General features: G+C 45.7%; 2 protein-coding genes across 2 annotated transcripts in view; one reads left to right on the top strand and one right to left on the bottom strand.

Moving 5' to 3' along the window:
* The window catches only part of LOC310841192 (prolyl-tRNA synthetase associated domain-containing protein 1-like), a gene marked incomplete at its 5' end in the record, with an annotated part of 10,165 nt that extends 997 nt beyond the window's left edge, over positions 1-9,168 (bottom strand). Inside the window, 2 exons of the mRNA XM_083731776.1 lie at positions 1,569-1,641; positions 9,035-9,168. Coding sequence (XP_083587902.1) covers positions 1,569-1,641; positions 9,035-9,168 — 207 coding nt within the window. The remainder of the gene's footprint in view (positions 1-1,568; positions 1,642-9,034) is intronic.
* Positions 8,579-27,554, top strand: MTIF2 (mitochondrial translational initiation factor 2). The gene is made up of 14 exons (XM_083733319.1): positions 8,579-9,012; positions 10,608-10,824; positions 11,278-11,398; positions 12,780-12,951; positions 14,100-14,260; positions 15,599-15,775; positions 16,477-16,616; positions 17,879-18,003; positions 19,081-19,285; positions 21,171-21,423; positions 23,136-23,276; positions 24,420-24,584; positions 26,361-26,501; positions 27,189-27,554. The coding sequence occupies exons 2-14, from the start codon at positions 10,615-10,617 to the stop codon at positions 27,356-27,358; spliced, it is 2,181 nt and encodes a 726-aa protein (XP_083589445.1). The 5' UTR covers positions 8,579-9,012; positions 10,608-10,614; the 3' UTR covers positions 27,359-27,554.

Below are 27,554 nucleotides of genomic sequence, written 5' to 3'. Positions count from 1 at the left end.
TGCTGCTGCCGCCATGCCGCCGGAGCACGATTTCTGTTCTAATCCTGAAGCAAAGTTCTTAACCCGAGGTACTATTTCTGGGTTAGCGGAGTCTGTAACCTGAAGTGTCTGTAACCTGAAGCATATGTAACCCGAGGTACCACTGTATCAGTTTCATGTTAGAAGTTGCAACTAACTCGGTAACACTGTAGTTGCAGTGTGATTAATGTTCTTAAGTGGCTAGTAGGATTCCTCATTTCTTGGGCCTATGTTTGATAATGCACAGAAATTGCCCTGTTTTATTAACTATCTCAGACTATGGGGTTGCTTGGTTTTTTCTCATGTGATGGCAAAGGTGTTATAATGCAATTTTCACATAAGTAAAATACTATCACACTCCTGTCTTCAACCTGGTTGGTCTTTGTGAGAACAGGATTGCCGGGTTAGATAGGCCATAGGCCTGATCCAGCAGTCTATTATGATCTTAACTAATATCAAGGCTGATGTAACTCTAAACACTTGCCTGGGAGTAAACCCTATTGAACTCAGTGCAGTTTACTTTGGGGTAGAACATGCGTCGGATTACATCAGTAAGTGTAACATAATTAATTGCATTATTTCTCCCCTGCCAACAAAACACAAAATCACTTTTACCCTACTGAATTCCTAGCTTGTTCTTGTTAAAGGAATAATAATAATCATAGCAGCTGTCATATTAGAAATTAAGCCCCTCTGAGCGTGTCCAGAGAGCCATTCTCTTTTCCAAGGCCATGACGACTTAGAGCTGTTTCTTTTATTGTTTGTCATTATAAGACTCTTGGTATCCTAATGTGTCTACTGTGGTTTTATTGCCTTAGAGCTGTAAACTTGATATTGGAGAGTATTGTAAGAAAAATGCTGGGAGCAGGGCATCTGCATCAGACTGTAGTCATATCTTTAAAAGACATCTTAAGGCAGCCCTTTTTAGGGAAATTTTTAATATTTAATGCTGTATTGTTTTTAACACTCGATTGGGAGCCACCCAGAGTGGCTGGGGAAACTCAGCCAGATGGGTGGGGTATAAATATATTATTATTATTATTATTATTATTATTATTATTATTATTGCCTAATGGATCTGGCCAAGTCCCATCTGCTCCTGAATCCTGCTCTCAGTGGCCAACCAAATGTGAGAAACAACAGCACTCTCCCCACCCTTGGTTTCCAACAGCTGCTATTCAGAACCATTTCTGCCTCTGATCTTGGAAGCAGGGCATAGGTGAAATTTCTCCAATTTCTTAAATCTATCCAGGTTGCTGGCCCTGCGGGAGTGGGTTCTGTATAGTTAAAACTATGCGTTGCATGAAGTTGTTCTTTCATCTGCCCTGGATCGTCCAACATTCAGCTTGGTTGGGTGCCCACTCGTCCTAGCGCTATGAAACAGGGAGAAAAACTTTATACTGATTTTCTCCACGCCTCTCCTCCAAACACCCGCTTTGGCCAGGAAGCATAAGCAGCGGGGGCTGCTAATCTGAGCCAGCCACGTGGCAACTGCTCTTCCCTGCCTCTTCCTCCTCCACGTGCGCCCGCAATCCGCGCACTCCTCTCACCTCGGGGTGCTCCACCGCCAGCGTTTGGATGCCCAGGCCGTGCAGGTGATCCTCTAGAGCAGTGTTTCCCAACCTTGTGCCTCCAGATGTTTTTGGCCTACAACTCCCATCATCCCTGACCACTGGTCTTGCTAGCTAGGGATGATGGGAGTTGTAGGCCAAAAACATCTGGAGGCACAAGGTTGGGAAACACTGCTCTAGAGCCTTCCGAAGTGTCCCCTCCGCTTGCGGCTGCCCGGCCATGGCTGATCCTTCGCCCCCGCTTCGGGCCTTTTGGAGATGGGGGCCGTCAGCTGATCGAGCGACGCGCTGCGGGAGAGGAGGCGCCGCCTTTCCGCTTGGGCCAAGCAGAGGGGAACGTCTTCCGCCAGCCAGAAAGAAAGGAGGGATCGCTTTTACTTCTGCTGCTCGCTTTCATCCGCTTTGCAGCTGAAAGTGCGCGGTTCAATTTCCGAATCTACTCGCGTTTACTCGGCAGCGAATCCCCGCTGATTGCAGGGGCGCTTCCTCTCCGGTAAACGCGCGTGGAATTGCAAACCGCAACTCGTTGGCTGTAGGCTTTTAAGCCCGATTGCTAGAGAGTAATCCTCATTGAGACCTCTGAGTAACGTGCACAGGATTGCAGTTGTTGTTGTTTAGTCGTTTAGTCGTGTCCGACTCTTTGTGATCCCATGGACCAGAGCACACCAGGCACTCCTGTCTCCTACTGCCTCCCGCAGTTTGGTCAAACTCATGCTGGTAGCTTCGAGAACACTGTCCAACCATCTCGTCCTCTGTCGTCCCCTTCTCCTTGCGCCCTCCATCTTTCCCAGCATCAGGGTCTTTTCCAGGGAGTCTTCTCTTCTCATGAGGTGGCCAAAGTATTGGAGCCTCAGCTTCAGGATCTGTCCTTCCGGTGAGCACTCAGGGCTGATTTCTTAAAGAGTGGATAGATTTCATCTTTTTGCAGTCCATGGGACTCTCAAGAGTCTCCTCCAGCACCAGAATTCAAAAGCATCAATTCTTTGGCGATCAGCATTCACTTCCATACATCACTACTGGAAAAACCATGGCTTTAACTATATGGACCTTTGTTGGCAAGGTGATGTCTCTGCTTTTTAAGATGCTGTCTAGGTTTGTCATCGTCTTTCTCCCAAGGAGCAGGTAACTTTTAATTTCGTAACTGCTATACATAAAGTAACTACAATCCTATATATAACGTGCATAGGGTTGCAGTTACTTTATGTATAGTATGTGGGGCAGATGAGACTCCTCATCCTGGGAAGGTAGCCCATCTAGAAGGAAAACTCTGGTCCTAAACCTCTACAGTCTTGCAGGATATACAGTGGTACCTTGGGTTACAGATGCTTCAGGTTATAGACGCTTCAGGTTACAGACTCCGCTAACCCAGAAATAACACCTTGGGTTAAGAACTTTGCTTCAGGATGAGAGCAGAAATCGCGAAGCGTCAGCACAGCAGCAGCAGGAGGTCCCATTAACTAAAGTGGTACCTCAGGTTAAGAACAATTTCAGGTTAAGAACGGACCTCTAGAATGAATTAAGTTCTTAACCCGATGTGCCACTGTATTCTGGAGAAGAAAAGGCTAAGGAGCAAACTGCACACAAGTGGAGTCCGTAAAACAGTTGGACAACGCCTTGCACGCTTCCAGCAACAACTGCAGCCAAGCTGGTGCCAACCGCATTGTTCTGCTTTCCTTTGGACCACATCAGTGAGGCCAAGAGGGGGGTCTTGGACCTCCACAGACACTGCCCAGGCTTGTCCTCCCAGGAGGTCACTTCAGTGCTGCTAAGGCAACGGTTTGACTTCACTCGCAGAGGCACACTCCATTGCCTCTGTAGACAGATGGATGCCAACACAATTCATGATTAACATGATCTATTCCTCAACTACAGCTATTTGGGAACTCATAACCCACCTACTTTCAGCAGCCAGAAACACCGTAACCAGACACTGGAGAGACCTGTCAGGAGTAAGTATGGACCAATGGTACCAAATAGTATAGGAAACAGCCCTCCTAGAAAAATTAACCAATAAACTGAAACTGACACAGGGACAAACAGAAGAAGACGCCTTTACCCCAGTATGGCTCCACTTTTTATCACACACACAGCCCAACAACAGATAGGTAGCCGTGTTGGTCTGCCATAGTCAAAACAAAAAGAATTCCAGTAGCACCTTAAAGACCAACTAAGTTAGTTCTTGGTATGTTTAAAGACCAACTAAGTTAGTTCTTGGTATGTTTTAAAGACCAACTAAGTTAGTTCTTGGTATCTGAAGAAGTGTGCATGCACACAAAAGCTCATACCAAGAACTAACTTAGTTGGTCTTTAAGGTGCTACTGGAAGGAATTTATTTTGTTTTGACAGCCCAACAAGACAATGACAATAATCCACCAACAGCATACACATCAATATGGCTAACCTGATCCAAAACACCCACCCACTCACACACCCACCCACCCACCCCACTCACACACGAAAACAAGGACCACCACAGCCAACCACAAATGAACAGCCACACCCTAGGCCAACCCCAACCTCTCTCGCCACCAAAGAAACACAAATGAACAGCACGAGCAACGCTGACACCAAACCCTACATACATTAAGCAAAATAGAACATCGCCACCCGACCCCCCCACCCCCAATGTCTCAACAAATGAAACTGATTTGTAAAAATGTTACATGGAAAAAATACGAGAGACATTACACAACAAGAAAATCTTTAATAGTAATAATAATAATAATAATAAATACAACTATTAGGATCTAAACTGGTGCAATGCATGCTCCTTTGCTTACGAAGTGATTTCCCTGCCTAAAACAAGAGCACAATCTAGGAGTAATTTCATATGCAAAAGCAATAGGAACCATAGAAAGTGGCCTTCTCCCAAGTTAGACCATTTGTCCATCTAACTTAGTATTGTCTACACTGACCGGCAGCATCTCTCCAGGGTTCCAGGGAAGGCTTCTCTGCCAGCTGTATCTGTAGAAGCCAGGGGATTGTATCTGGGGCCTTCTGCTTGCAAAGAAAATGTGCCGCCACTGAGCCATGCTCCATCTCTTAATATTCATTAGATTCCTGCTTAAATTAATATGTAGTTTAGCGCTATTGATTCAATGTAGTTTAATGAGAGAGAAGTACCCAGTGGATTGGGCCTTAAGCATTTTGAGATTCTCTTGGAATGCTGTGAGCTAGCCTTTCCTAGTCTATGCCAGGAGGGATTTGCTAAGCTGTTAAGAACAACAATCTGTTCTAATGCAAGACATTAACTGGAAAGTGAATAAATTAGCATTAATTCTGGGGGAAATGGATATTAAATTGAATGGCTTTAATTGTGCATTCACACGCATTTGGCAATAGGTGAACTGCAGAGTGTGAAATGCATTGCAATTCAACTGCTTAATGAAAACAGCTGCTCTTGGTGTGTTTTATTTAATAAACCAATTACCTAAACAATCTTGCTTGCAACTGAAGCGAGATGTAGTATTAATCCTGTTAAAATGCTTCTGCCTAGTTACCAAAATATGAAAGGGGTGGGACCCACAAGGTAATTTTTTAAAGCTGAGAAACAACTTCTGATATTGATTAGATCAAAGTCTTCTGTGCCATGTCATGATTTTTAAAATAAAAGTGTTTGAGTTTTATGATGGTCCACTTATTCCAGGGGTTGCCAACTTTAGGTTTCACTGGCCAACTGTTGGGCAGTGTCTACAGAACAGGCGTAGTATCATCTGATAGAATTGTAGAGTTGGAACATAAGAAGAGTCCAGTGGCCTATCTTGTCCAGCATCATGTTCTCACAGTGGCGAACCAAATGCCTATGGTAAGTCTGCAGCAGGACCCGAGTTCAAGAGCACTCTCCTTTCCTGTGGTTTCCAGCAGCTGATATTCAGAAGCGTACAGCCTCTGACTGTGGAGGCAGAACATAGTCCTCGTGTCTAGTAGCCAATGGTAGCCTTTACTTCCTTGAACTTGTCTAATCAACTACCTCAGTGGTAATCTGGCCTAAACCCCTGCTGATGCTAGAATCATAGGGATTTTCTAATGGTTGTGTAGAAAAGGAAATTCCAGTACAGTAGTACCTCGGGTTAAGTACTTAATTTGTTCCAGAGGTTCGGTCTTAACCTGAAGCACCACTTTAGCTAATGGGACCTCCCGCTGCTGCCACGCCACCGGAGCACGATTTCTGTTCTCATCCTGAAGCAAAGTTCTTAACCTGAGGTACTATTTCTGGGTTAGTGGAGTCTGTAACCTGAAGCGTATGTAACCTGAGGTACCACTGTAATAAGCTCAAAAAGCAGTTCCAGCAGTGGCAAGTAGAGCTCATCCCACCCTGCCCTTCTGTTACACTGGGGCATTTTACCTAATTGTATAGAATCACAGAATCGTAGGGTTGGAAGGGACTCCAAGGCTCATCTCGTAGTCCAACCCCCTGCAATGCCAAACAGCCCTTACTAAAGCATCCATGACAGATGGCCATCCAACCTCTAATTGGAAACCTCCATAGAAGGAGAGTCCACAGCCTCCCAAGGAAGACTGTTCCACTGCCAAACAGCCCTTACTGTCAGAAAGTTCTTCCTGATGTTAAACTGGAATCTCCTTTGTAGCCAAGAACTTACTACCATCACAAAACCCATAGCACTAGGTTATTATTGTATTTATTTACCTCCCACATCCCCTTCATGGATCACTGCCTTGCTGTGGCAAAGGGGCTTGAATAACTCAGAGAAGCTATGAACTATGCCGTGCAAGATGGAGGGCACAAGGAGAAGGGGACAACAGAGGACGAGATGGTGGGAAAGTGTTCTCGAAGCTACCAGCATGAGTTTGACCAAAATATGTGAGGCAGTGGAAGACAAGAGTACCTGGTGTGCTCTGGTCCATGGGGTCACGAAGAGTCGGACACGACTAAACCACAACAACAACATCCCGCCTTTTTCATAGTTGAACACCAAGACAGTTCATGTTAATTACGTAAAACAACACAGATAAAATACAGGCAGCTAAAAAATTATTAATAACAATAGTTAAAAAGTAACGAAACTATAGCAGAATTAAAACAACATAAAAACAGAGGAGAAAATAGTATAAATTTCAAAGTGATTTTTCACTATGGGTCTAGTAAAAAGGAGACAATGGAAATATGGCAAGGTATGTTCTGACCAATCCCAGTCAATAATCTGACCGCTGTATTTTGAACCCATTGAAGTTTCAGGGTCATCCCCCAAACCATCCCATGTACAGTGCATTGTGAAAGGCATGGCAGACTCTTTTGCCAAATGATTAGTAACCGGCACAGGGATGCATAAACCTGAACTTGGATATGTAAAACGTATTTGCAGAGTCTCTCAAGTCCTTTCCAAAGAAAACTCTACAGAATGCTGTTTGTCTGTTAAGGACAGCGCCTGTCAAAAGCACTTTCACTGACATGGCAGCAGTCAACATATGTCTGCTGTGCTCACTGATTGCCTGTGTTTTCCTCTCACCGCCCCCCAACCCCCCACTGCAGTCAGATTACAGATGGCTGGGTCTTTTCAATGAAATTCTTCCTGGCACACACATGACATCAGTCCCATGGATTAGAAGAAATTCTAGGCAGAAGCAGTGGTCCTTTTAAAAGCCTTTGAAAACCCTTAATCTTCTTCTGCCCTCCCCTCACATTAACAATGCAGAGAAACCCCAGGGATAATCCCAAATGACACAGTGCAAGCAAGTGCTCTTTAGCCTGAGGAGAAGAAGGCGGATTTTTTTATTGGGCCTGGGAGGAAGCAGCAGAGGATTGCTGCAAATTATAGTGCCTTGGCAGGAAAGAAAATTAGAGCTTAGACTATCAGTGCAACCCTGTGCAAATTTACTCGAAAGTAAGCGCCACTGAATCCAAATAGGTGCAAAGGGGATTGCAGCTGGTGTCTTGTCAAATTTGCTGTGGTTGAATACTTCAGAAACTTTATATCTGATAATGCATGTTAAACAACGTTTGAATGCCCCAAAAGAATGTGTCAGACTACCCAAAGGAGAAAAAAAATGAATTAAACATGGGCTGTAAAATGGAGAATCAAAAGAGGAACTAAGTAATATTGTTTCAGTCTTCCAGTTTTGCTTAAGAAACAGCACACACAACCATAATCTGGGGGTGGGGGTAGGGTTCGTCTTTGTCACCGCAAATTTCTATATTACATCCATGCTTTTTATTGTTAAATTTGCAGCTGTTAATAATCTGCCCATCCTTGCAGCTGCTAAAAATTCCAATCGCTCGCCAGCATATGGAAGACAGAACTTCTGCCTAGTTTAATAGTATAAGTCTAGTATACATGTCTACTCAGTAGTTTGTCCCATTGAGGTAAGTACATGTAGGAATGCCAACTCAATTCTGCATAAACCAATAATGGCAAAACTCTACTTTTGCTTTAAAACGAACACCATTTATCAAGGCTTGGGCAGATTGAAGCTACAATACACCACCACAAATAAGGCTGCAAATATTCTCCCTGCTTATTTGGATGCAAGTATCATTGAACAATCAAGGGACACAGGTGGCACTGTGGGTTAAACCACAGAGCCTAGGACTTGCCGATCAGAAGTCGGTGGTTCGAATCCCCGTGACGGGGTGAGCTCCTGTTGCTCAGTCCCTGTTCCTGCCCACCTAGCAGTTCGAAAGCACGTCAAAGTGCAAGTAGATAAATAGGTACCACTCCGGCAGGAAGGTAAATGGTGTTTCCGTGCGCTGCTCTGGTTCACAAGAAGCAGCTTAGTCATGCTGGCCACATGACCCGGAAGCTGTACGCCGGCTTCCTCAGCCAATAAAGCGAGATGAGCGCTGTAACCCCAGAGTCGGCCACGACTGGACCTAATGCTCAGGGGTCCCTTTATCACTGAACAAAGGAGTGGGTTGCATTTATTTATTTGTATTTATTTTGCAGCACCGAATACAGTGTAACCTCCACCTCTTATAAGTGAGGGAGGCAAATGCAACCCTCAGGGACGACTCAAAATCAGGACTGACCCCAACTTTACACTTTATACCGTTTATTTTGTGGCTTCAGTTTTAACATTGTAAACCGACTTTTGCACCCTGGCAGGAAGTGGGTATATAAATAGACAGCTTCAAGTAAACTTGCGACAAACATCAGCTGAAAATTAATTACTAGGAAGCAAAACCTATGGAACTCAGCCAGGGGCTTATTCAGCTTTCACTCAGCAGCTCTCTAACATCCCTTTTCACCACGTGAGTTGCGGCCCCGCCCTTCCCGAGTGAGGGCAAGAGAAGGGCTACAGGGCTTCGGCCGCCGCTACCGAGCATGCTCAAGAAGGGTGGCGCATGCTCAGTGAAGAACTCGGCATGAAGAACACCTTTCCTCTTCTTTTCTTTTCAAGGGTTGCGCTGGGGCCTTCGGCTCCCCGCTGAGGGAGAGGGAGAGGGCAGGCTTCTTCCGGAGAACAGGTAGCTACAGAAACACACGCACCCGGGTGGGGGTGCTCGGTGCGGGGGGTGGCGGCGAGGACGACGCGGAATACCAGCACGAGAAGCGGCGGCGGCGGCGGCGACAGCGGCTTTCCTAACGGCCCTGTCTCGAGACGCGGCGGTTGGGCTGCGCATGCGCGAGGGGTGGGTGGTTTTGGTTTTTTTAAAAAAAGAGCCGTTAGCGGCCGAGGAGCGCGAGCGCCACCTTCAGGCAGGGTGGTGGCAAAGCAGGAAGGAAGCCGCACGGCGAGGGGACTGAAGCAATGAGAATGTGGGCGGGGCTTGTCGGTCCTCTCCCGCTGATTTGAATGGATGAACGGGAGCCTTGGAACAGGATTGGCTGTTCCCTCACCCGCCCTGTTTCTTTTCTTCATACAGTATAAGGAAGAGCGGCCCATTTGCCATAGAGTTTATGTCACAAAGCCCATGGGCGGCATAATCATCATTATTATACCCCTGGCCCCCTTTGAGTGTCTGTGTCACTCTGTTTCCTGTCTTCTACTATTGTTATTGTTACTGTATTTATTTATCCCCCCCCCGCTTTTTTTTGCTTGACAGTGACTCAAGGCAGGCTTACAAATAAACATAAGACCTTCATATCCTCATGCTTTCTGGTAGCAAGTACTCATGTTTATAAAAATATCCAGTATATCTTTGTAGCGGCCGCAAATACACACACACACACACACACACACAGCAGTTTGCAACGATATAGAAACATAAAACCAGAGAATAACATCAAGAAAAGTTTAAAATGAGTTAAAAGCCCCAAAAAAGGGGGGGATTAAAAGCAGACGTAGGGAACTAGGGTGGCGCTGTGGTCTAAACGACTGAGCCTCTTGGGCTTGTCAATCAGAAGGCCAGCGTTTCTAATCCCCGCGACGGGGGTGAGCTCCCGTTGCTCGGTCCCTGCTCCTGCCAACCTAGTAGTTCGAAAGCACGTCAAGTGCAAGTAGATAAATAGGTACCTCTCCAGCGGGAAGGTAAACGGCGTTTCCGTGTGCTGCTCTGGTTCGCCAGAAGCGGCTTAGTCATGCTGGCCACATGACCTGGAAAAGCTGTCTGTGGACAGCCTTCTCATCTTTGCCGTGTGCAGCTTTTCTTCCATCACTGCAGCACAGTCCACATCTGGGGAGATTCCTCCTTTTGATTCGTAACGTGGCCAGATTTCTTTCTTGGGGTCCGGACATGACAACCTATTATTATTTTCTGATTAGGGTGCCAGGAACAAAGGAGAATGGGATCCTCTGTGGTTTTCAATAGTTATGTAGAATATTGAATTACAGTAAGCATGTTGAAATAAATTTAAAAATTGTCCAGTAGCACCTTAGAGACCAACTAAGTTTGTTCTGGGTGTAAGCTTTTGTGTGCATGCATACTTCTTCAGATACATGGTTTTCTCTCTCACACAGACCCCAATAAACATTTCCTGCTGACATTTCCTCTTCCACACAGCCATGGAAGACATAGCATTCCTGTTCCTCCATTGCATCTGGTGCTGCTTTTTGTTCCCATTTGTGGCTTCTAATGGTCCATATATCTTGAAAGGTGACTCGTTCTATCCTTTCCTTCAGAGAAGAAATGAACTGGAGGGTGATGCTGATGCTGGAGAACTTGGGCCATTTGCATCGTGCTTGCCGGCAGCTGCACTCCCTGGCTTATGGGAAAGTACATCGAACACAGTGGAAGCCTGTCTTGTCATCTGCCTACCCCATGTGCCCAGTTCAGCTGCACCCCCTGCTCTGGCAGCCAGACACCAGCTCACAATTCAGGCTTTTAACAACCAAGGAGGTAATTAACAGCTACTTTATTCTTGCTTCCAAGAATTCCTGTTGTGTGTGCCTGTGGAATGAAAGCTGGTGCTGTTTTGTGGAGGAATCTTCAGTGTATTTTGTAGGGAAACAAAAACGATGCTTAATGCAAAAGAAACGTCGAGTAAAAGTGTTTGATCTGTTCCGAACAAATTCAAGTGTGCCTTTTGCCCAGCCCATCTTGAAATGACAAAAGTGGAAACAAGATGAAAAATGGTAATACGGCACAACATATGGTTTAATTGTTCCTCTTTCAAAGTGCATCAGCACTTTGTTCACTGGAGCTGAGTGCCTGTGGATCTTTCTTACATAGCTGTGTGTGTCCGGCTGCCGTACAAGCAAAGCAGGCCTTGCATTTTAAGATTTTACAGCTTTGCGTGAAACTGCTTCCCCTTCCATCCATCCCATGTGTGCTCCTTGACCTCTCTTGCAGAGAAAGAAATCGGCCAAGGAGAAACCGCGACATGTACAACCAAAACCAGAGAAGCAGGAGGTTGAGATAATGTCCAGGATGACAGTGGAAGACCTTGCAAAAGCCATGCATAAAGACATAGGTGAGACTGTTTCTTTGACTTTGCAAAGGGCACCATCATCAGAATTCCTTCTCAGCCGCTCCCACTTGAATCCCTTTTTAGTGAAGCTCAGTATAGCATCTGCCCTGCGTGCATGCAGGTTGAGTTCACAGCCTCTCAAGGCAGCACTGGCAATGTCTCCTGCCTGAAACCCTGAAGAGACCCTGAGATAGATGGACCAATAGTCTAACTCAGTATATTGCAGTTTCCTTTGCTGACAAGACAGGAGAATGTGGTCCTGGTATCTGCTGACTTGGGAGTCCTGCAGCGGAGCTTATGTCACTCATTAGCCCATTTTAATTGTTTCAAGATTTCCTGCCTTTCCAGTGCCATAAAGGAGGTTTGTGTAAGATGTCTTTCATCCTCTAGAGCATTCCTCAGCCATCTGCTTCCGATGTGCTTGAGCTACTTTCATCTGAGAAAGGTTTGAATTAAATGAATTCGCCATAGAATTGGTCCCAGTTGGATGGGGGTTTTTTGCGGTGGGGGGTTGGGAGAGGAGAATGGGAAACCCTTTGTTGTACTTCTTTAGCTTGTTTCATTTAGAATTTTCCCCCCACATGTGAAATATATTTTCCCAAGGTGGTAGTGATAAATTTTGTTGTTTAGTCATTTAGTTGTGTCCGACTCTTCGTGACCCCATGGACCAGAGCACGCCAGGCACTCCTGTCTTCCACTGCCTCCTGCAGTTTTGTCAAACTCATGCTGGTAGCTTCGAGAACACTGTCCTCTGTTGTCCCCTTCTCCTTGTGACCTCCATCTTTCCCAACATCAGGGTCTTTTCCAGGGAGTCTTCTCATGAGGTGGCCAAATTATGGAACCTCAGCTTCAGGATTTGTCCTTCCAGTGAGCACTCAGGGCTGATTTCCTTCAGAATAGATAGGAGTCTCCTCCAGCACCATAATTCAAAAGCATCAATTCTTCGGCGATCAGCCTTCTTTATGGTCCAGCTCTCACTTCCATACATCACTTCTGGGAAAACCATAGCTTTAACTATACAGCACTGAAATCCAGGCTTGAATTCAGCAGCTGCTGTGGTGGTGACTGCAAGTCCCTGTGTGACAAAGACCCTATCCAGCTAGGCTCCAAGTAGTCCAAATTGCTGTGTTTTACTTCCATTGTTGAAGGCAGTATGTGTCCAATTGGCAGTTGCTCGGAATCACAAGTGGGAGGGAGTGCAGTTGTTCTCATTTCCTGCTTTTGGGCTTCCCATAAGCATCTGGTTGGCTAATGTGAGAATAGAATGCTGCCCCAGATGTGCCACTGGCCTGATCCAGCCGGCCCTTCTTAGAGCTGCTTCATCAACCATGTTCTTCCTGAGGTTGGTGCACTGACCAATACAACTTTCCGTTTCTGTTTTCAGATCATATATACGAAGCCTTGCTAAACACAAGCGTAGATATAGACGCACTAGAACCCGACTCGGTCCTGGATGAAGTGTTGATCAAGGACATCGTTCAAAAATCCGGCATGAAACACAAATGGGCCAAGTTGAAAGAAGACAAAATCAAAGAAAACAAAGATGCCGTAAAGAGGTAATGGCTTGGGTTAATTGATTTTGGTTGCTAGGTTTATGCAGACCCTGTTTTCCATCGCCCTTTTGCTATTCCGGCTTATGTTTGATGTCTATAGTCTTTTGATACTCATTCACAAGTTTGGATCCTAACTTTTCACTTAGGTTTTTGTGTGTGCTAATATTGATTCAAAAATATTAGTAACTTTATATGAATGTACAAATTATATTTAACTGCATTTTCATAATATTTTGTTTTAAGTGTCTGTTGTTGCTCCAGTTATTTGTATACCGCTTAGAGATATTTTCAATATGTTAAGCAGTATAGAAATTAAATAGTCAATCAAAGCCTTAATTAATATTGAGCCAATTTTGTTTTCTTTCTGTCCACACCGCTTTTGCTTTGCTTATCCTCTAGCCCAGTGGTTCTCAACCATTTTTCTCTGAGCTGCGCTTTCAGAATAAAAATATGCTTGCGCCACACTGAAATTTTTATTGATAAGAAATACGTTGGAAAACGATTCCTGTGCTTCTGTCTACGAGTCCAAATAAAAACCATTTTAGCCGTTATGGAAATCTCATTTGGTCAGTAGTATTTGAAATAATCCCTTCTCAGATCTTTTAGTTTCTATAACTCAATAAACAAAGAAGCGCTGACTGAAGTAAAGCCATTTGCTGTGAAGAGAGCACCCTGTTTCATTTAGGCACATATCCATGCTTCTTCTGTTTCCTGAAGAAAAAACAACCACATCTTGGCAGGCTACTGGCATTGGGCTGTGACTCGTTGCTGAGGATCACATGCTGAGATGCTCAGGAATTCTAAGGGATCTGTTAAGAGAAAAATGTTAAGGAGAAATACAAGGAGGGTTTACTTCATGGGTAGGCAAACTAAAGCCCGGAGGCCGGATCTGGCCCAATCGCCTTCTCAGTCTGGCCCGCCGGCGGTCCAGGAATCAGTGTGTTTTTACATGAGTAGAATGTGTCCTTTTATTTAAAATGCATCTCTGGGTTATTTGTGGGGCATAGGAATTTCTTTTTGTTTGTTTTTTCAAAATAAAGTCCGGCCCCCCCACAAGGTCTGAAGGACAGTGGACCGGCCCCCTGCTGAAAAGGTTTGCTGACCCCTGGTTGACTTCATCTGCAAGCCTTGTGTGTTTCTTTTCATTGCAGGCCTCCTGCAGATCCTGCTTCATTAACTCCGAGGCCTCCGGTTGTTACCATCCTGGGCCACGTCGACCACGGGAAAACCACGTTGCTTGACACGCTGCGGAAAACTCAGGTGGCAGCAATGGAAGCAGGCGGCATCACGCAGCATATTGGTGCCTTTCTTGGTATGATTTATCAAAGTCATCTTTGTTGGCTATTTGCAGATTAGTTGCATTGCAGAAAGAGTGCTGGGGAGATCACACATTACAAGGAACGCAAAAATAACTTTTGCTAGGTTTTAATAACAAAAACAAAAACTCCTTTTACAATATATCAATAAGCATGACCCAACCACCAACCCATCCACCAGGGTACTGAGAGAGTTGGTGCTGCTCTTTATATACTATACCCAACAGCTTAATTAACATAACTTAACAGTACCTGCTGGGACACGGGTGGCGCTGTGAGTTAAACCACAGAGCCTAGGACTTGCTGATCAGAAGGTTGGCAGTTTGAATCCCCGCGACGGGGTGAGCTCCCGTTGCTCAGTCCCTGCTCCTGCCAACCTAGCAGTTCGAAAGCATGCCAGTGTGCAAGTAGAGAAATAGGTCCAGCAGGAAGGTAAACGGCATTTCTGTGCGCTGCTCTGGTTCGCCAGAAGTGGCTTAGTCATGCTGGCCACATGACCCAGAAGCTGTACACCTGCTCCCTCGGCCAATAAAGCGAGATGAGCGCCGCAACCCCAGAGTCAGTCATGACTGGACCAAATGGTCTGGGGTCCCTTTACCTTTAACAGCACCTACTATACTGCTTCACAGCTGTAAAACTAGGTCATGTTATTTGCTCTGGCCCTTAAAGTAAAACACATCTTGTGGAACAATAATGAAACTTCAAATTTAAAGAGACCATTCAGCAATTTTAATGTGCACTGATAATTACGCCAGCTTTTTCCTCGGATTGTCCCATCCACACCATACATTTAAAGAACTCTTGGGCCACTTTAATGGTCATAGCTGTTAAGGGTGTCCGCTCAGCACCCTTGAACAGCCCCCAGGATTCCTTGGGATCTCAACACAGTCTTGTTTCCTAAGGTGTTTTGGTGTCAGAAAACAGTCCCAGATCTAAAGATTGAGTTGCTGACACTACTCTACTGTACAGCACGGAAATGAAGACCAGCTTCAAGAATAAGGGTGTGGCTTCCAAGAAAATAATATTTATCATGAAGCCATACAGTGGAGCTTGGGACTGCAGCAGTGACAGTAAAAGAAACCTTTAAAAAATATATGTTTAGCAGATTCCCTGAGTAGAAATTGGAGTTTGGCTTTGTGAAGAACTGCTGCTGCCTTAACAGAATCCATGTTCAAAAGAAATTTGAGCAGTCTGCAATCGTGTAACCATTTTTTGATGGGAAACAAGAACCATGGAGCTCTGTGGAGCATAGATTTTTGACATGCATTTATAACTTTTACAATAGTGCTGTGTAGATTTGATTGTTGTTGGGGTTTGGGGTTTTTTTTTTGCAGTGCGTTTGCCTTCTGGAGAAAAAATCACATTTCTGGATACTCCTGGCCATGCTGCATTTTCAGCCATGAGGGCAAGAGGTACACATGTCACAGATATTGTCATATTGGTGGTAGCCGCAGAAGATGGCATAATGAAGCAGACTGTGGAATCTATTCAACATGCTAAAAATGCCAAAGGTACAGCATTTTTCTTTAAACAGGTGGGAGGAATGGAGAGATAAGTGCCATTGGGCAAATACCATATATAATCACCGAAAGCCTTCACTTTTTCCCAAGGCCCTTAGGTCAGATGCTTACCTGTTTGCGAGCTGCTCTTTCTGATATGGTGGGATCAAAACAGCTTCACAAATAAATATCCTTCCACTCGATTGAACTGTAGTGTCAGGGAACTGCCATCGGAGGGACAGGTGGTGGAGAGGCTCCAGGAGAATAGGAGAGACTCTACAGCAGAAGAAGGAACCAGTAGGGGGAGAGCAGGAGTTCCAGCGGAAGGGGAGTCGGGGGAGAGGCTCTGGGATACTTCTAGTGAGAATAGTGAAGAGGTAACAAGACCCCCGTTAGGAACTCCCACCCTTCGCCGGAAACTGTCACGCAGAGAGTCACGAAGGCGCATGTCCGTCAAACAGCTTTTATGTTGGAGTAAGTTCCGTAGACGCCCACTGTCAGATTCTACCAGCAACTGACGGAGTCATGCTTTGGGGGCTCCGTTAGTGCCTAGGTTTGGGTGACCAGCCAAACCCCAGAGGGATCAAGCTTTTACGCACAAGCAGCTCATTATCCCATCACATGTAGTTTTGGGGAAACGTCTTTGGTTTGCTGCTTCCCATGCTTCGCTGTTTAGACTTCGGCATTCTCCCCCCTTTCCTTTTCTCTCGCAGTGCCAATTATCGTTGCCATTAATAAATGCGACAAGCCTGAAGCCGACCCGGATAGAGTTAAGAAAGAGCTCCTGGCTCACAATGTAGTTTGTGAAGAATATGGAGGAGATGTTCAGGCTGTCCATGTTTCAGCACTAAAGGTAATTTTCACCTGTCGTCACGGTGCTAACCGTGGGTCATAGGTGGACATCATTTCTGGAAGCGTGCTATTTCCAGAAGCACATTTCCTTTTCCCATAAGCTAGTTCCAGCTACCATATTTTTCGCTCTATAAGACACACTTTTTCCCCTCCAAAAATTAATGGGAAATGTGTGTGCGTCCTATGGAGCGAATGCAGGCTCCTTGGCTTCAGCAATAGCAACGCGAAGCCTCCAAAGCGCAGAGGGAGAGTTCCCCCTGCGCTCCGGAGGCTTCGCATTGCTTTCGCTGAAGCCGCCTGAAGCCCCCGGAGCACAGGGAACTTCCACTGCGCTCCGGGGGCTTCAGGCAGCTATCCGCAAGCCTTCGGAGCACAGCAGGAGTTCCCGCTGCACTACGAAGGCTTGCGGATAGCCGCCTGAAGCCTGGAGAGCGAGAGGGGTCGGTGCACACCGATCCCTCTTGCTCTCCAGGCTTTGCTTCGCTGGAGAGGCGCTGCACAGTTTTCCCTCTCTGTGCAGCACCCCTTCAGCGAAGCGGGAGAAGAAATGGAAGGGGCTCTGTTTCTCCTGCTGCTTCACTGAAGGGGTGCTGAGCAGAGAGGGGGAGAATTTATTTTTTCCTGTTCTCCCCCTCCTATGGTTTCACCAGCAGGGCAGAAGGGAGGTCCATTTTGTGGGTTCTTAGAAACCCTGTTTTGGAGGGTAATACAAAGGTGTGATTTACACCATCACCTGGGCTTTTGGATCTGTCCTATTCAAGCTGTTTCCTGGTGCTCCCTTGAAATACCCTCTTTTTGACTCTACCGGCATCCATTGGTAGGGCCAGGTTTCGGTAGTATCAAGGAGGTAGAATTCAACCTCTGGCCTCTCTCTGTTTATCCTATAGCCCTAGGGTTGCCTCCTTAAAGAGCAGAGGCAGCAACAAAGCTGCTATATGACAGACCATACAGATTGGATGTCTTTTCCTCATGTTATTGCAAATGATCAAAAAAAACACAACCCAGCAAAGGAAGTACTGTGGGTTGGGAAAAAATTCCCTGATGCTGATGCATGTTCCTGAGCATGAAGGAATACCTGGCCACACAATGACCGTCTCCATGCAGAGGGGTTTAAATCATCCTCATCCCCAAACAGCCTTCTGTGCAGTAATCCAGATTTTAGAGCTATTCATCTCCTGTCGTAACGTAACACGCGGTCTGATGTGTCATTTCCTTGATCCCAAGCGACTCAGCTCTTTTCTGAACTGTCTTTGTTTGGCGTAGGGTGACAACTTGATGGCTTTAGCAGAGGCAACCGTGGCTCTTGCGGAGGTGTTGGAACTGAAGGCAGATTCTACAGGCCCCGTGGAAGGCACCATCATAGAGTCTCGCACAGATAAAGGAAAAGGGTGAGCCACAGGCACACACCCCTTCATTCCTTGACAGAATCACTAGTCATTTCAGTCATTATTATTGGTAAATGTCAACCATGCTTTTTTCTTCAATGTTAACTTTATCTCCATTAATTGCCACCACCAGTCCTCCATATTTTTCCATCCATGTTAAAATCTCTCTACTGTGATCACATATTGGAATAATATTCCATAATTCCCCCATCCCTTGTTATATATCCTTTAATTTATGCCCAGTTCCAGATGTTCATGTTGCATTTCCATTTCCTGTTATTTAGAAGCAAAGTGGCTTCTATTATTGCAACACTAAGAGAGGTTAGGCTGTTGAACCCAGTGTGCAACCGATCTATCTCTTTCTGTGCTTCTGGGAAGCCACAGGAGAACCACTGGGATTGTAGTGGGCGAACTTGGGACTGGTCCTTATCTCCATCATAATTCACCTAAGTAAGGAACTGTGGGGTTGGCGAACCAGTGGCCCTCCAGATATTGCAGGACTACATTTCCCATCATGCCTGATTGTTGGTTGGAGCTGAGGAGAGTTGAAGCCCAGCAACATCTATAGGGCCACTGATTTCCCCATCCCTGACTTAAGGAGTGGGGAATCTAGGTACACTGTCCTGAACTATTTGGAACGGCCGGGCTCAAGTGTGGTAAGACAGATATCAAAGTACAGTGGTACCTCGGGTTACATATGCTTCAGGTTACATACGCTTCAGGTTACAGACTCTACTAACCCAGAAATAGTACCTCGGGTTAAGAACTTTGCTTCAAGATGAAAACAGAAATCGTGCTCCGGCGGCACGGCGGCAGCAGGAGGCCCCATTAGCTAAAGTGGTGCTTCAGGTTAAGAACAGTTTCAGGTTAAGAACGGACCTCCAGAACGAATTAAGTACTTAACCCAAGGTACCACTGTAAACAGAAAGCATGTGCATTGCGAATTTGTTGGCTACAATCCACATCTGCTATAACGCGTCTCAAGACATCTCACCATATTTTTAAAAAAGCAAATAAAATTAGTAGCGTAAAATTGGTTGTACGAAATCAAACGCGATCTTCCCTCCTTCTCCCCTCTAGTCCAGTGACCACTGCCATCATCCAGAGAGGCACTCTGAGAAAGGGCTGTATTCTGGTTGCAGGGAAAAGCTGGGCCAAAGTGCGTCTGATGTTTGACGAGAACGGCAAGGCCATGGAAGTTGCCCCTCCAAGCATGCCAGTGGAGATCGTGGGATGGAAGGAGGTTCCTTCAGCCGGGGAGGAAATCCTTGAAGTAGAGTCTGAGGTACCACAGATTTCCCATTCAGCATTTAAGCCTGGCGCCCCCAAGGTGGGTCCTCTCACTGGGCAACGAGGACACACTCACCTTGGGCTCCAGGCCTCTGGGGGGGAAGCAGCAGGGACAAGCTACCAGGGCAGGGATGGAGAATCTGCGGCCTTTCCCATGTCGTTGGGCTGCAACTCCCATCTTTCCGAGGCTGATGGAAGTTGGAGTCCAACAATATCGGGATGGCCGTATTGGGCCCCCATCCGTGTACTAGAGGGAAGGAGCAGAATTAATGAACACGGATTGGCTTCGGCTGTGGCAGCACAATAAACTATTTTCTCTCCTGGAGCGTAAGCTGTTTGCATCCTGCTTTCTTCCACTCCATTACCTCAGACGGCAGGGTGCAGCAGCTCATGGAAAGCACAGTGGGCCCCACAATCTCTGTGCACTAAGCAACACTTGTTCTGATCTTTCCTCAAGCCACCAGAAGCATAATAGAGTGGTACCTCGGGTTACAGACACTTCAGGTTACAGAAGCTTCAGGTTACAGACTCCGCTAACCCAGAAATAGTACCTCGGGTTAAGAACTTTGCTTCAGGATGAGAACAGAAATCGTGCTCCAGCGACACAGCTGCAGCAGGAGGCCCCATTAGCTAAAGTGGTGTCTCAGGTTAAGAACAGTTTCAGGTTAAGAACAGACCTCCGGAACAAATTAAGTTCTTAACCCGAGGTACCACTGTACTCTGAATGGGGCCACTGTACCACTGTACCTCATTGACCACCTTTCCTCATATGAACTGCTCTGGGCCCTGAGATCATCCTCTGAGGCCCTTCTGTGTGTGCCTCCCACACGAAAGGTCTAGAGGGTTGTAACATGAGAACAGGCCTCTTTTGCAGTGCCTCCCCACTTATGGAATGCTCTCCCCGGGGAGGTTTGCCTGGTGCCTTCATTAGACACCTCTAGGCGCCAGGCAAAAACATTCCTATTCAACCAGGCCTTTGGCTGATTGACATCCAATGCCCTTTTTAATGTTTTTTTTTGGGGGGGTAGATTTTTAGTGTGTTGTTCTTATTTTTATTACGTATCTTGTGTTTTTTATATTGTGATTATATCTTGCAAACCACCCTGAGATCTAAGAGTATAGGGTGGTACACAAAATGAACAAAAAATTAAAATAAATAAAGTAATACAGTGGTGCCTCGCAAGACGAAATTAATCCGTTCCGCGAGTCTCTTCGTCTAGCGGTTTTTTCGTCTTGCGAAGCAAGCCCATTGACAGCTTAGCGGATTAGCGCTATTAGCGGCTTTTAGCGGCTTATTGGCTTAGCGGATCAGCTGATAAGCGGCTTAGCGGCTTAGAAAAGGGGGGGGAGGGAAAAAAACCCGCAGGAACTCGCAAGACATTTTTGTCTTGCGAAGCAAGCCCATAGGGAAATTTGTTTTGCGAAGCGCCTCCAAAACGGAAAACCCTTTCGTCTAGCGGGTTTTCCGTCTTGCGAGGTGTTCGTCTTGTGGGGCACCACTGTAATAATAAAAAAGTGTAAGGCAAAAAATAGAGGTTTTAAAAAAAACCCTAAGATAATTTAAACAGAACAGCTGTGTTTGGAGGCAACATATATTTGAGTACCAACTTCAGTGGCTGACTCCATCCTAGTTTGAGCTGTTAACATCTGGCTGGTCAGTGCTGCAGAGATTGGTTTAACTACTACCTTCCCTTCCAGGTACCGAACACAGTTCCCCACTTCTCTCTGTAGCTCTCGGTGCACACCAAAAATAAATTGCTGGTGGGAGGGGAACCCTTGGGCTGTTGGGTGGGGGCTGCAGATGGAGGTGGGAGCCCAGATCCTGGGATCCCAGCTAACGTGCTAGATCAGAGAGGCAGCTCTTTTGTTCTTCTGCCAAGCAAAGGGCTCGTGAAGTTGTTGAGTGGAGAACCTACGCCGAGCAACAAGAGAAAGCGAAGAAGGACCTAGAGGTCATCGAGGTGAAGCAGAAGGAGCACAGGGACGCCTACAAGAAGGACAGAGAAGGCATGGAAAACATGTCCTGGAAGCAGAGAAGGGTAGCGGTGTACAAGAGCAAAAAGCATCTCCTGGCTATACGACCGAAAGAAAAAGGGGAGAGTGACAAAAATGTGCTGCACATCATCATCAAAGGTGGAGTCTTTCTTACTCAGTTGGGTTTGTCCTGCTCCCAAGAGCTGCTATTATTATTATTATTATTATTATTATTATTATTATTATTCCCCAGCACTGGGCTGGGCAGGATGCACTTCCCCATATAATATTAAATAGCACCATTTGAAGCCTCGAGAAAGCAAGGCCCACAAGGGGGCACACATGGTACATAGGAAGCTACCTTATATCAAGAGAGACCATTGGTCTGCCTAGTTCAGTATTGTCTGCACTGATTGGTAGCGACTTTCCAGGATTTCAGACAGAGCTCCCACAGTCTTGCCTGGAGGTGTTGGGCAGTGGACTTAGGTCGTCCTCCTGCATGGAAAGCAAATGCTTTAATGCTTGAACCGTGGTCCTTCCTCATGCTACTTAACTGACACACAGGTGTGGCTTAACTGGCAGTGAGAATGGCCCCTGTCATTGTTAGCCATTTATGATAAAATAGGCACCTTACACAAGACCTGAAGATAAATTGAGACTTGTCAAGTTGGCAACAGTTGAACTGCAAGTATTATTCACGTATACGTTAATGACTACAGTGTGTTTCTCTCCCTTGAGCCCAAGAGAGGGTTTAGTCCTTTTTGTTTTCAAAACTCCTCCATAGCAGTGCATAAGTTACTAGTCCATAGCTTGCCTGTCCTCACAAACTCCTCCAGACACCCTCGCAATTCTCAGCCAAAAAATCAACTAACAGAGTAGCTTGCCAACTGCCACCTCCTTTCCCCATACCAGTTATTCTTTGTGAAATGCATTTAATAACGCAAATACAGTGGTGCCTCGCAAGACGAAATTAATCCGTTCCGTTAGGCTCTTGGTATAGCGGTTTTTTCGTCTTGCGAAGCAAGCCCATTGACAGCTTAGCGGATTAGCGCTATTAGCGGTTTAGCGGCTTTTAGCAATCAGCTGTTAAGCGGCTTATCAGCGGATCAGCTGATAAGCGGCTTAGCAGCTTAGGAAAAGGGGGGGAAAGGGGGGGGAAGGGGGGGGAAACCCGCAGGAACTCACAAGACATTTCATCTTGCAAAGCAAGCCCATAGGGAAATTCGTTTTGCGAAGCGCCTCCAAAACGGAAAACCCTTTCGTCTAGCGGGTTTTCCGTCTTGCGAGGCGTTCGTCTTGCGGGGCACCACTGTACAATACAGATATTAACAGTCATGACTGTTAATGGCTGTACTTGTAGACTCTTCTTTATTGAATTCCAAGCAACCCCACAACATTTTAATCAGACTGTTGGAAAGTCCTGGGAGGGTTTAATTTCAGAAGAAGAATAATTTGGATTTGATATCCCGCCTTTCACTCCCCTTAAGGAGTCTCAAAGCGGCTAACATTCTCCTTTCCCTTCCTCCCCCACAACAAACACTCTGTGAGGTGAGTGGGGCTGAGAGACTTCAGAGAAGTGTGACTGGCCCAAGGTCACCCAGCAGCTGCATGTGGAGGAGCGGAGACACAAACCTGGTTCCCCAGATTACGGGTCTTAGCGCTCTTAACCACTACACCACACTGGCTCTCAGTGTGTCTGTGAGACACAGTTTCCAAGAATTTAATCAAAGCTCTATTCCTTGCTCAGCTCCTTCTCATTTAATTGCATGAGACTTAAGTTCCTCATGGATTGTACAATAAGAAGTTGTGCTGTTCTTTGTTTTGTGTGTGCCACTCAAATTTAAACTCACTGGGACTTTTGCTCTACCCAGGTGACGTTGATGGTTCTGTGGAAGCCATCTTGAACATCCTGGACACCTACAACGCCGATGAGGAGTGTGAACTAGACGTGGTCCACTGTGGGATTGGGGATATTAGCGAAAATGACATAAACCTCGCAGAGACATTTAAAGGTAAAGGGTGGCCATTGAAGAAAGCGGTACAAAGTCATGTGTCTTAGATGGCTAAAGAGCCAAAGCACTTTGCCTTGCAAGCAGCCAGCAGCTCAGTAAATGGCCTTAAAGTGCACAGAAGGTGTGCTACAGTGACTGCAGGCAGGGTTCCCATGGAGCAGAACGGGACACACTTTCCCACCCATGTTGCAAGGCAAATCAGGAATGCGGATCTCATCCCCTCGACACATTGTGTTACCTGTCAAGACTGTGGCCAGCTGGCACCTTTGATGCCAACTATTGGAGCTGCGCATTAACTCTCCTGGTTTAGGAATACAGTGGTGCCTCGCAAGACAAAAATAATTTGTTCCGCGAGTTGCTTCATCTTGCGATTTTTTCGTCTTGCGGAGCGCAGATTCCCCGGGTAGGGGAATAGGAAAATTCCCATAGGAAAATTTGTCTTGCGAAGCACCTCGAAAAACGGAAAACTCTTTCGTCTAGTGAGTTTTTCGTCTTGCGAGGCATTCGTCTTGCGGGGCACCACTGTAGTTGCTGCATGCACCATCCTGATTTATGAATGCTTTGCATGCAAGATTAAGAGTCTTCACGTAATGCTTTTCATGTAAGTCACCTTGAGGCCCTTTGTGGGGAAAAAGGCAGCTTGCAGGTCTTTATAAGTGAAATAAATGGCTTTCTGCATGGCTGTGGGAATTCAGGGCACAGAATTTAACATCGCAAGAAACTCATCTTTATTGTAAAGGAGGTCTCTCTCCCACATGGCTGCCAAGATAGGCTTGAGAGGTGTGTGTGTGTGTAATGCTTGGTGAAATCGTGGAAGTCAGAGAGGAGTAGGGTAGGATTTTCAGTTCCCGAGACGTCTCTTCCCCATCTCTTTCTTGCAGATGTGGAATAAATTATGCAAAATAAGCAGGTGCGTGCAAATGGGTGCGATTCAATTGGATTTCAGAATTTAGCATTCCTTGGTGCAGAATGTTACCATGCTGCAGATGTTTTGAATTTTCTCTTCACGAATATACTCAGCCCCGCCCTTAATGTTTGGTAAATAGAGCAACTCTGGAACTTTTAAAGTATGCTTAATTTGAGCCATTAGAAAGAAGAAGTAAAATAGCAATTTTACACTTACCCTCTTTGTTGCATTGTCAGGTGTTGTATATGGGTTCAACGTGAACGCAAATAAACCTATTCAGCAGCTGGCTGCCAAGAAGGGAATAAAGTTGAAAATGCACAAAATCATCTACCGGCTTGTTGAAGATTTACAGGCGGAGCTGAGCAGCACCCTGCCCTGTTCTCTAGAGGAGCACGTGTTGGGTATACTTCTGAATTTGAGATGGCGGAAATAAGGGGGTGGGGGTGGTAAGCATTGCTGACCCAGGTGCCCTAGTGGTTGGCTTCCCAAAAGCAGCTGTCTGGCCACTGGACCTTTGGCGTGATGATACACCAGAAGTCTTTCATTCAAGGGATAGCAGTTTCAGCATAGGTATTTCTAAAAGCGGGATGCGGGTGGCGCTGTGGTCTAAACCACTGAGCCTCTTGGGCTTGCCGATCAGAAGGTTGTGGTTTGAATCCGCACAACGGGGTGAGCTCCCATTGCTCTCTCCCAGCTCCTGCCTACCTACCAGTTCGAAAGCAGGCCAGTGCAAGTAGATAAATAGGTACTGCTGCAGCGGGAAGGTAAATGGCGTTTCCGTGTGCTCTGGTTTCCGTCACGGTGTTCCGTTGCGCCAGAGGTGGTTTAGTCATGCTGTCTGTGGACAAACGCCGGCTCCCTCGGCCTGAAAGCAAGATGAGTGCCGCAACCCCATAGTCGCCTTTGACTGGACTTAACCGTCCAGGGGTCCTTTTCCTTGCCTTTTTCTAAAAGTACTGATATTCATGAAATAGTGACAAACCAGAGACAGGATTACAGTGGTGCCTCGCAAGACAAAAATAATCTGTTCCGCGATTCTCTTCGTCTAGCGGTTTTTTCGTCTTGCGAAGCAAGCCCATTGACGGCTTAGCGGATTAGCGCTATTAGTGGCCTAGCGGCTTTTAGCGGCTTATCAGCTTAGCAGATAAGCAGATAAGCGGCTTAGAAAAAGGGGGGGAAAGGAAAAAAAAGTCGGAAAAACTTGCAAGCCCATAGGGAAATTCGTTTTGCGAAGCGCCTCCAAAACGGAAAACCCTTTCGTCTAGTGGGTTTTCTGTCTTGCGAGGCATTCGTCTTGCGGGGCACCACTGTATCTGCAGAAATGCGCAGTGCTGTAACCGGCTGCAGAAATTCCACTTCCTAAGGATCTATTTTTCTTTTTAATGCAAAATTCTTCATGTATATGGCCCCCATCTGCCCAGGTTGCCACTCTGGGTAGCTTCCAACAAATTAAAAACATCAAGCACAGTAAAACATCAAACATTAAAAACTTCCCTGTACAGGGCTGCCTTCAGATGTCTTCTAAAAGTCGGATAGTTGTTTATTTCCTTGATATCTGCTGGGAGGGCGTTCCACAGGGCGGGTGTTGACTACTGAGAAGGCCCTCTGCCTGGTTCCCTGTAACCTTGCTTCTCACAAGGTTAGAAAGCCCTCGGAGCTTGAGTCCAGCTGGGCTGGACGATGGGGTTGGAGACACTCCTTCAGGTATACAGTGCTTGAAACTTTGCTTGTAGTGTTTGCTGCAATCTTACAGCCCTTAGTGGGGGGCAGTTTGAACAGAACTTCTGTAGGTCATGACTAGGGGGAAAAGGGATGGGCTTCAACTTTTACTCAGAACAGACCTTCAGAGTTCAGTGGGTCTACCAATCACGTTCATTTCAATGAGTCTAAGCTAAGTAAAACTTTGTTGAATGAAGTAAAACAGACTAAAGCTGCAGAGTACGACAAAACAAGAAAGGGGAAAGATTGCAGACTTGTTCAGTTACGTCATTTAATGGCACAAAATCCAGCTTTTAACTTGGAAAGTCTGGATGCAGGGTTTTTTTAGTACTGGATACAAGTCACCTTAGCTTTTGTATTTTGATTGGAATTAATGTTCATATGCTTTTTAATGAGCAGAGACTGTCTAAATGGACTTTTACACTTTTAGGATTCTCATGCTTTTTTGTTTTCCTTAGGAACAGCTGTTGTTTTAGCAATCTTTGATGTCACAGTTGGAAAAAGTACAGTTCCAGTAGCTGGCTGCAGAGTACAGAAGGGGCAGCTGGACAGAAAGATGAAATTTAAATTAATTCGTAATCAAGAAGTTATTTGGACAGGTGAGTCGCGGTTGATTTCCTAAGCAGCCAGTTCTACTGCCCAGTTCCCACAATTGTATGAAACTCCTGGATTTCGCAAGCCTGCTTTCTGCCCCTCCTCTAGGTGAAATTCTTACTAAAAAAAAAAAAGCAAATAGACTGAACAAGGAACGGATATTTAAGCACCTCTTTATACAAAAAAAGTTTGATCCTCCTCAGTCATATGTCAGTCACAGCCCTTTCCCAATATGCTATGTAGAATTTTTGTGTGGGTAGCAGAGCTGCAGGTGGAATCAGTTACTGATTCTCTTCCGTATGACTCTGTTGAACTATTGGAGAGGTGTGTTCATATAATCTCATGTGAGGTGTGTGTCTCCAACACTGTTAACTTTCAGGAGGAATTTGAAAACATTACCATTTACCCAGGCATTTGATGGTTAAATCCTATATGTGGCAACCATGAGAACACTGGATGCTTTAGTTGAGATTCCTGCATTGCCAGGGGTTGGAGTAGTTGCCGTTCAGGCTCCCTTCCAACTCTACAATTCTGATTCTGAGTAGTGTGCTCTGGCTGTGACTTATATGAAAATTAAGAAAGTTAAGACATGCACTGGATTGGAGCAATCTCTGCACTCTAAACATTTCTCGCCTTGTAATAAATGTTGCACAATTTGGAGTTTTTGCTTTATGTATGTCTGTTTTCCCTAGGATACCTATCGTCAATGAAGCACCATAAAGATGATGTCCCTGTAGTCAAGACTGGCATGGATTGTGGGCTCAGTTTGGACAAGAACATAGCATTTCAAGTGGGAGATGAAATTGTTTGTTTCAATGAAAAGGAAGTTGAGCAGACGATCTCTTGGGACCCAGGATTTTAAATCTGCAAACAGCCAAATATGTGATGGGCTGAGAAACTCAGATTATATTATTTGCACTGCATCACAGAGACATTTGAGAAGCAGCTTGCATTGTAAAAATGAATAGGGGACTTTAATGTATTTTTTAATATTAAAAAAAATCATTATGTTGTAAATTTCAATAAAAACTGTGGGAGAGCTTAGCTGTACAGTGAAA

This window comes from Podarcis gaigeae (assembly GCF_964106915.1).
Source record: "Podarcis gaigeae genome assembly, chromosome: 3".
Taxonomy (NCBI): Eukaryota; Metazoa; Chordata; class Lepidosauria; order Squamata; family Lacertidae; genus Podarcis; species Podarcis gaigeae.
The sequence above is the reverse complement of the archived record's forward strand: the minus strand, read 5'-3'. Positions and strand labels throughout refer to the sequence as shown.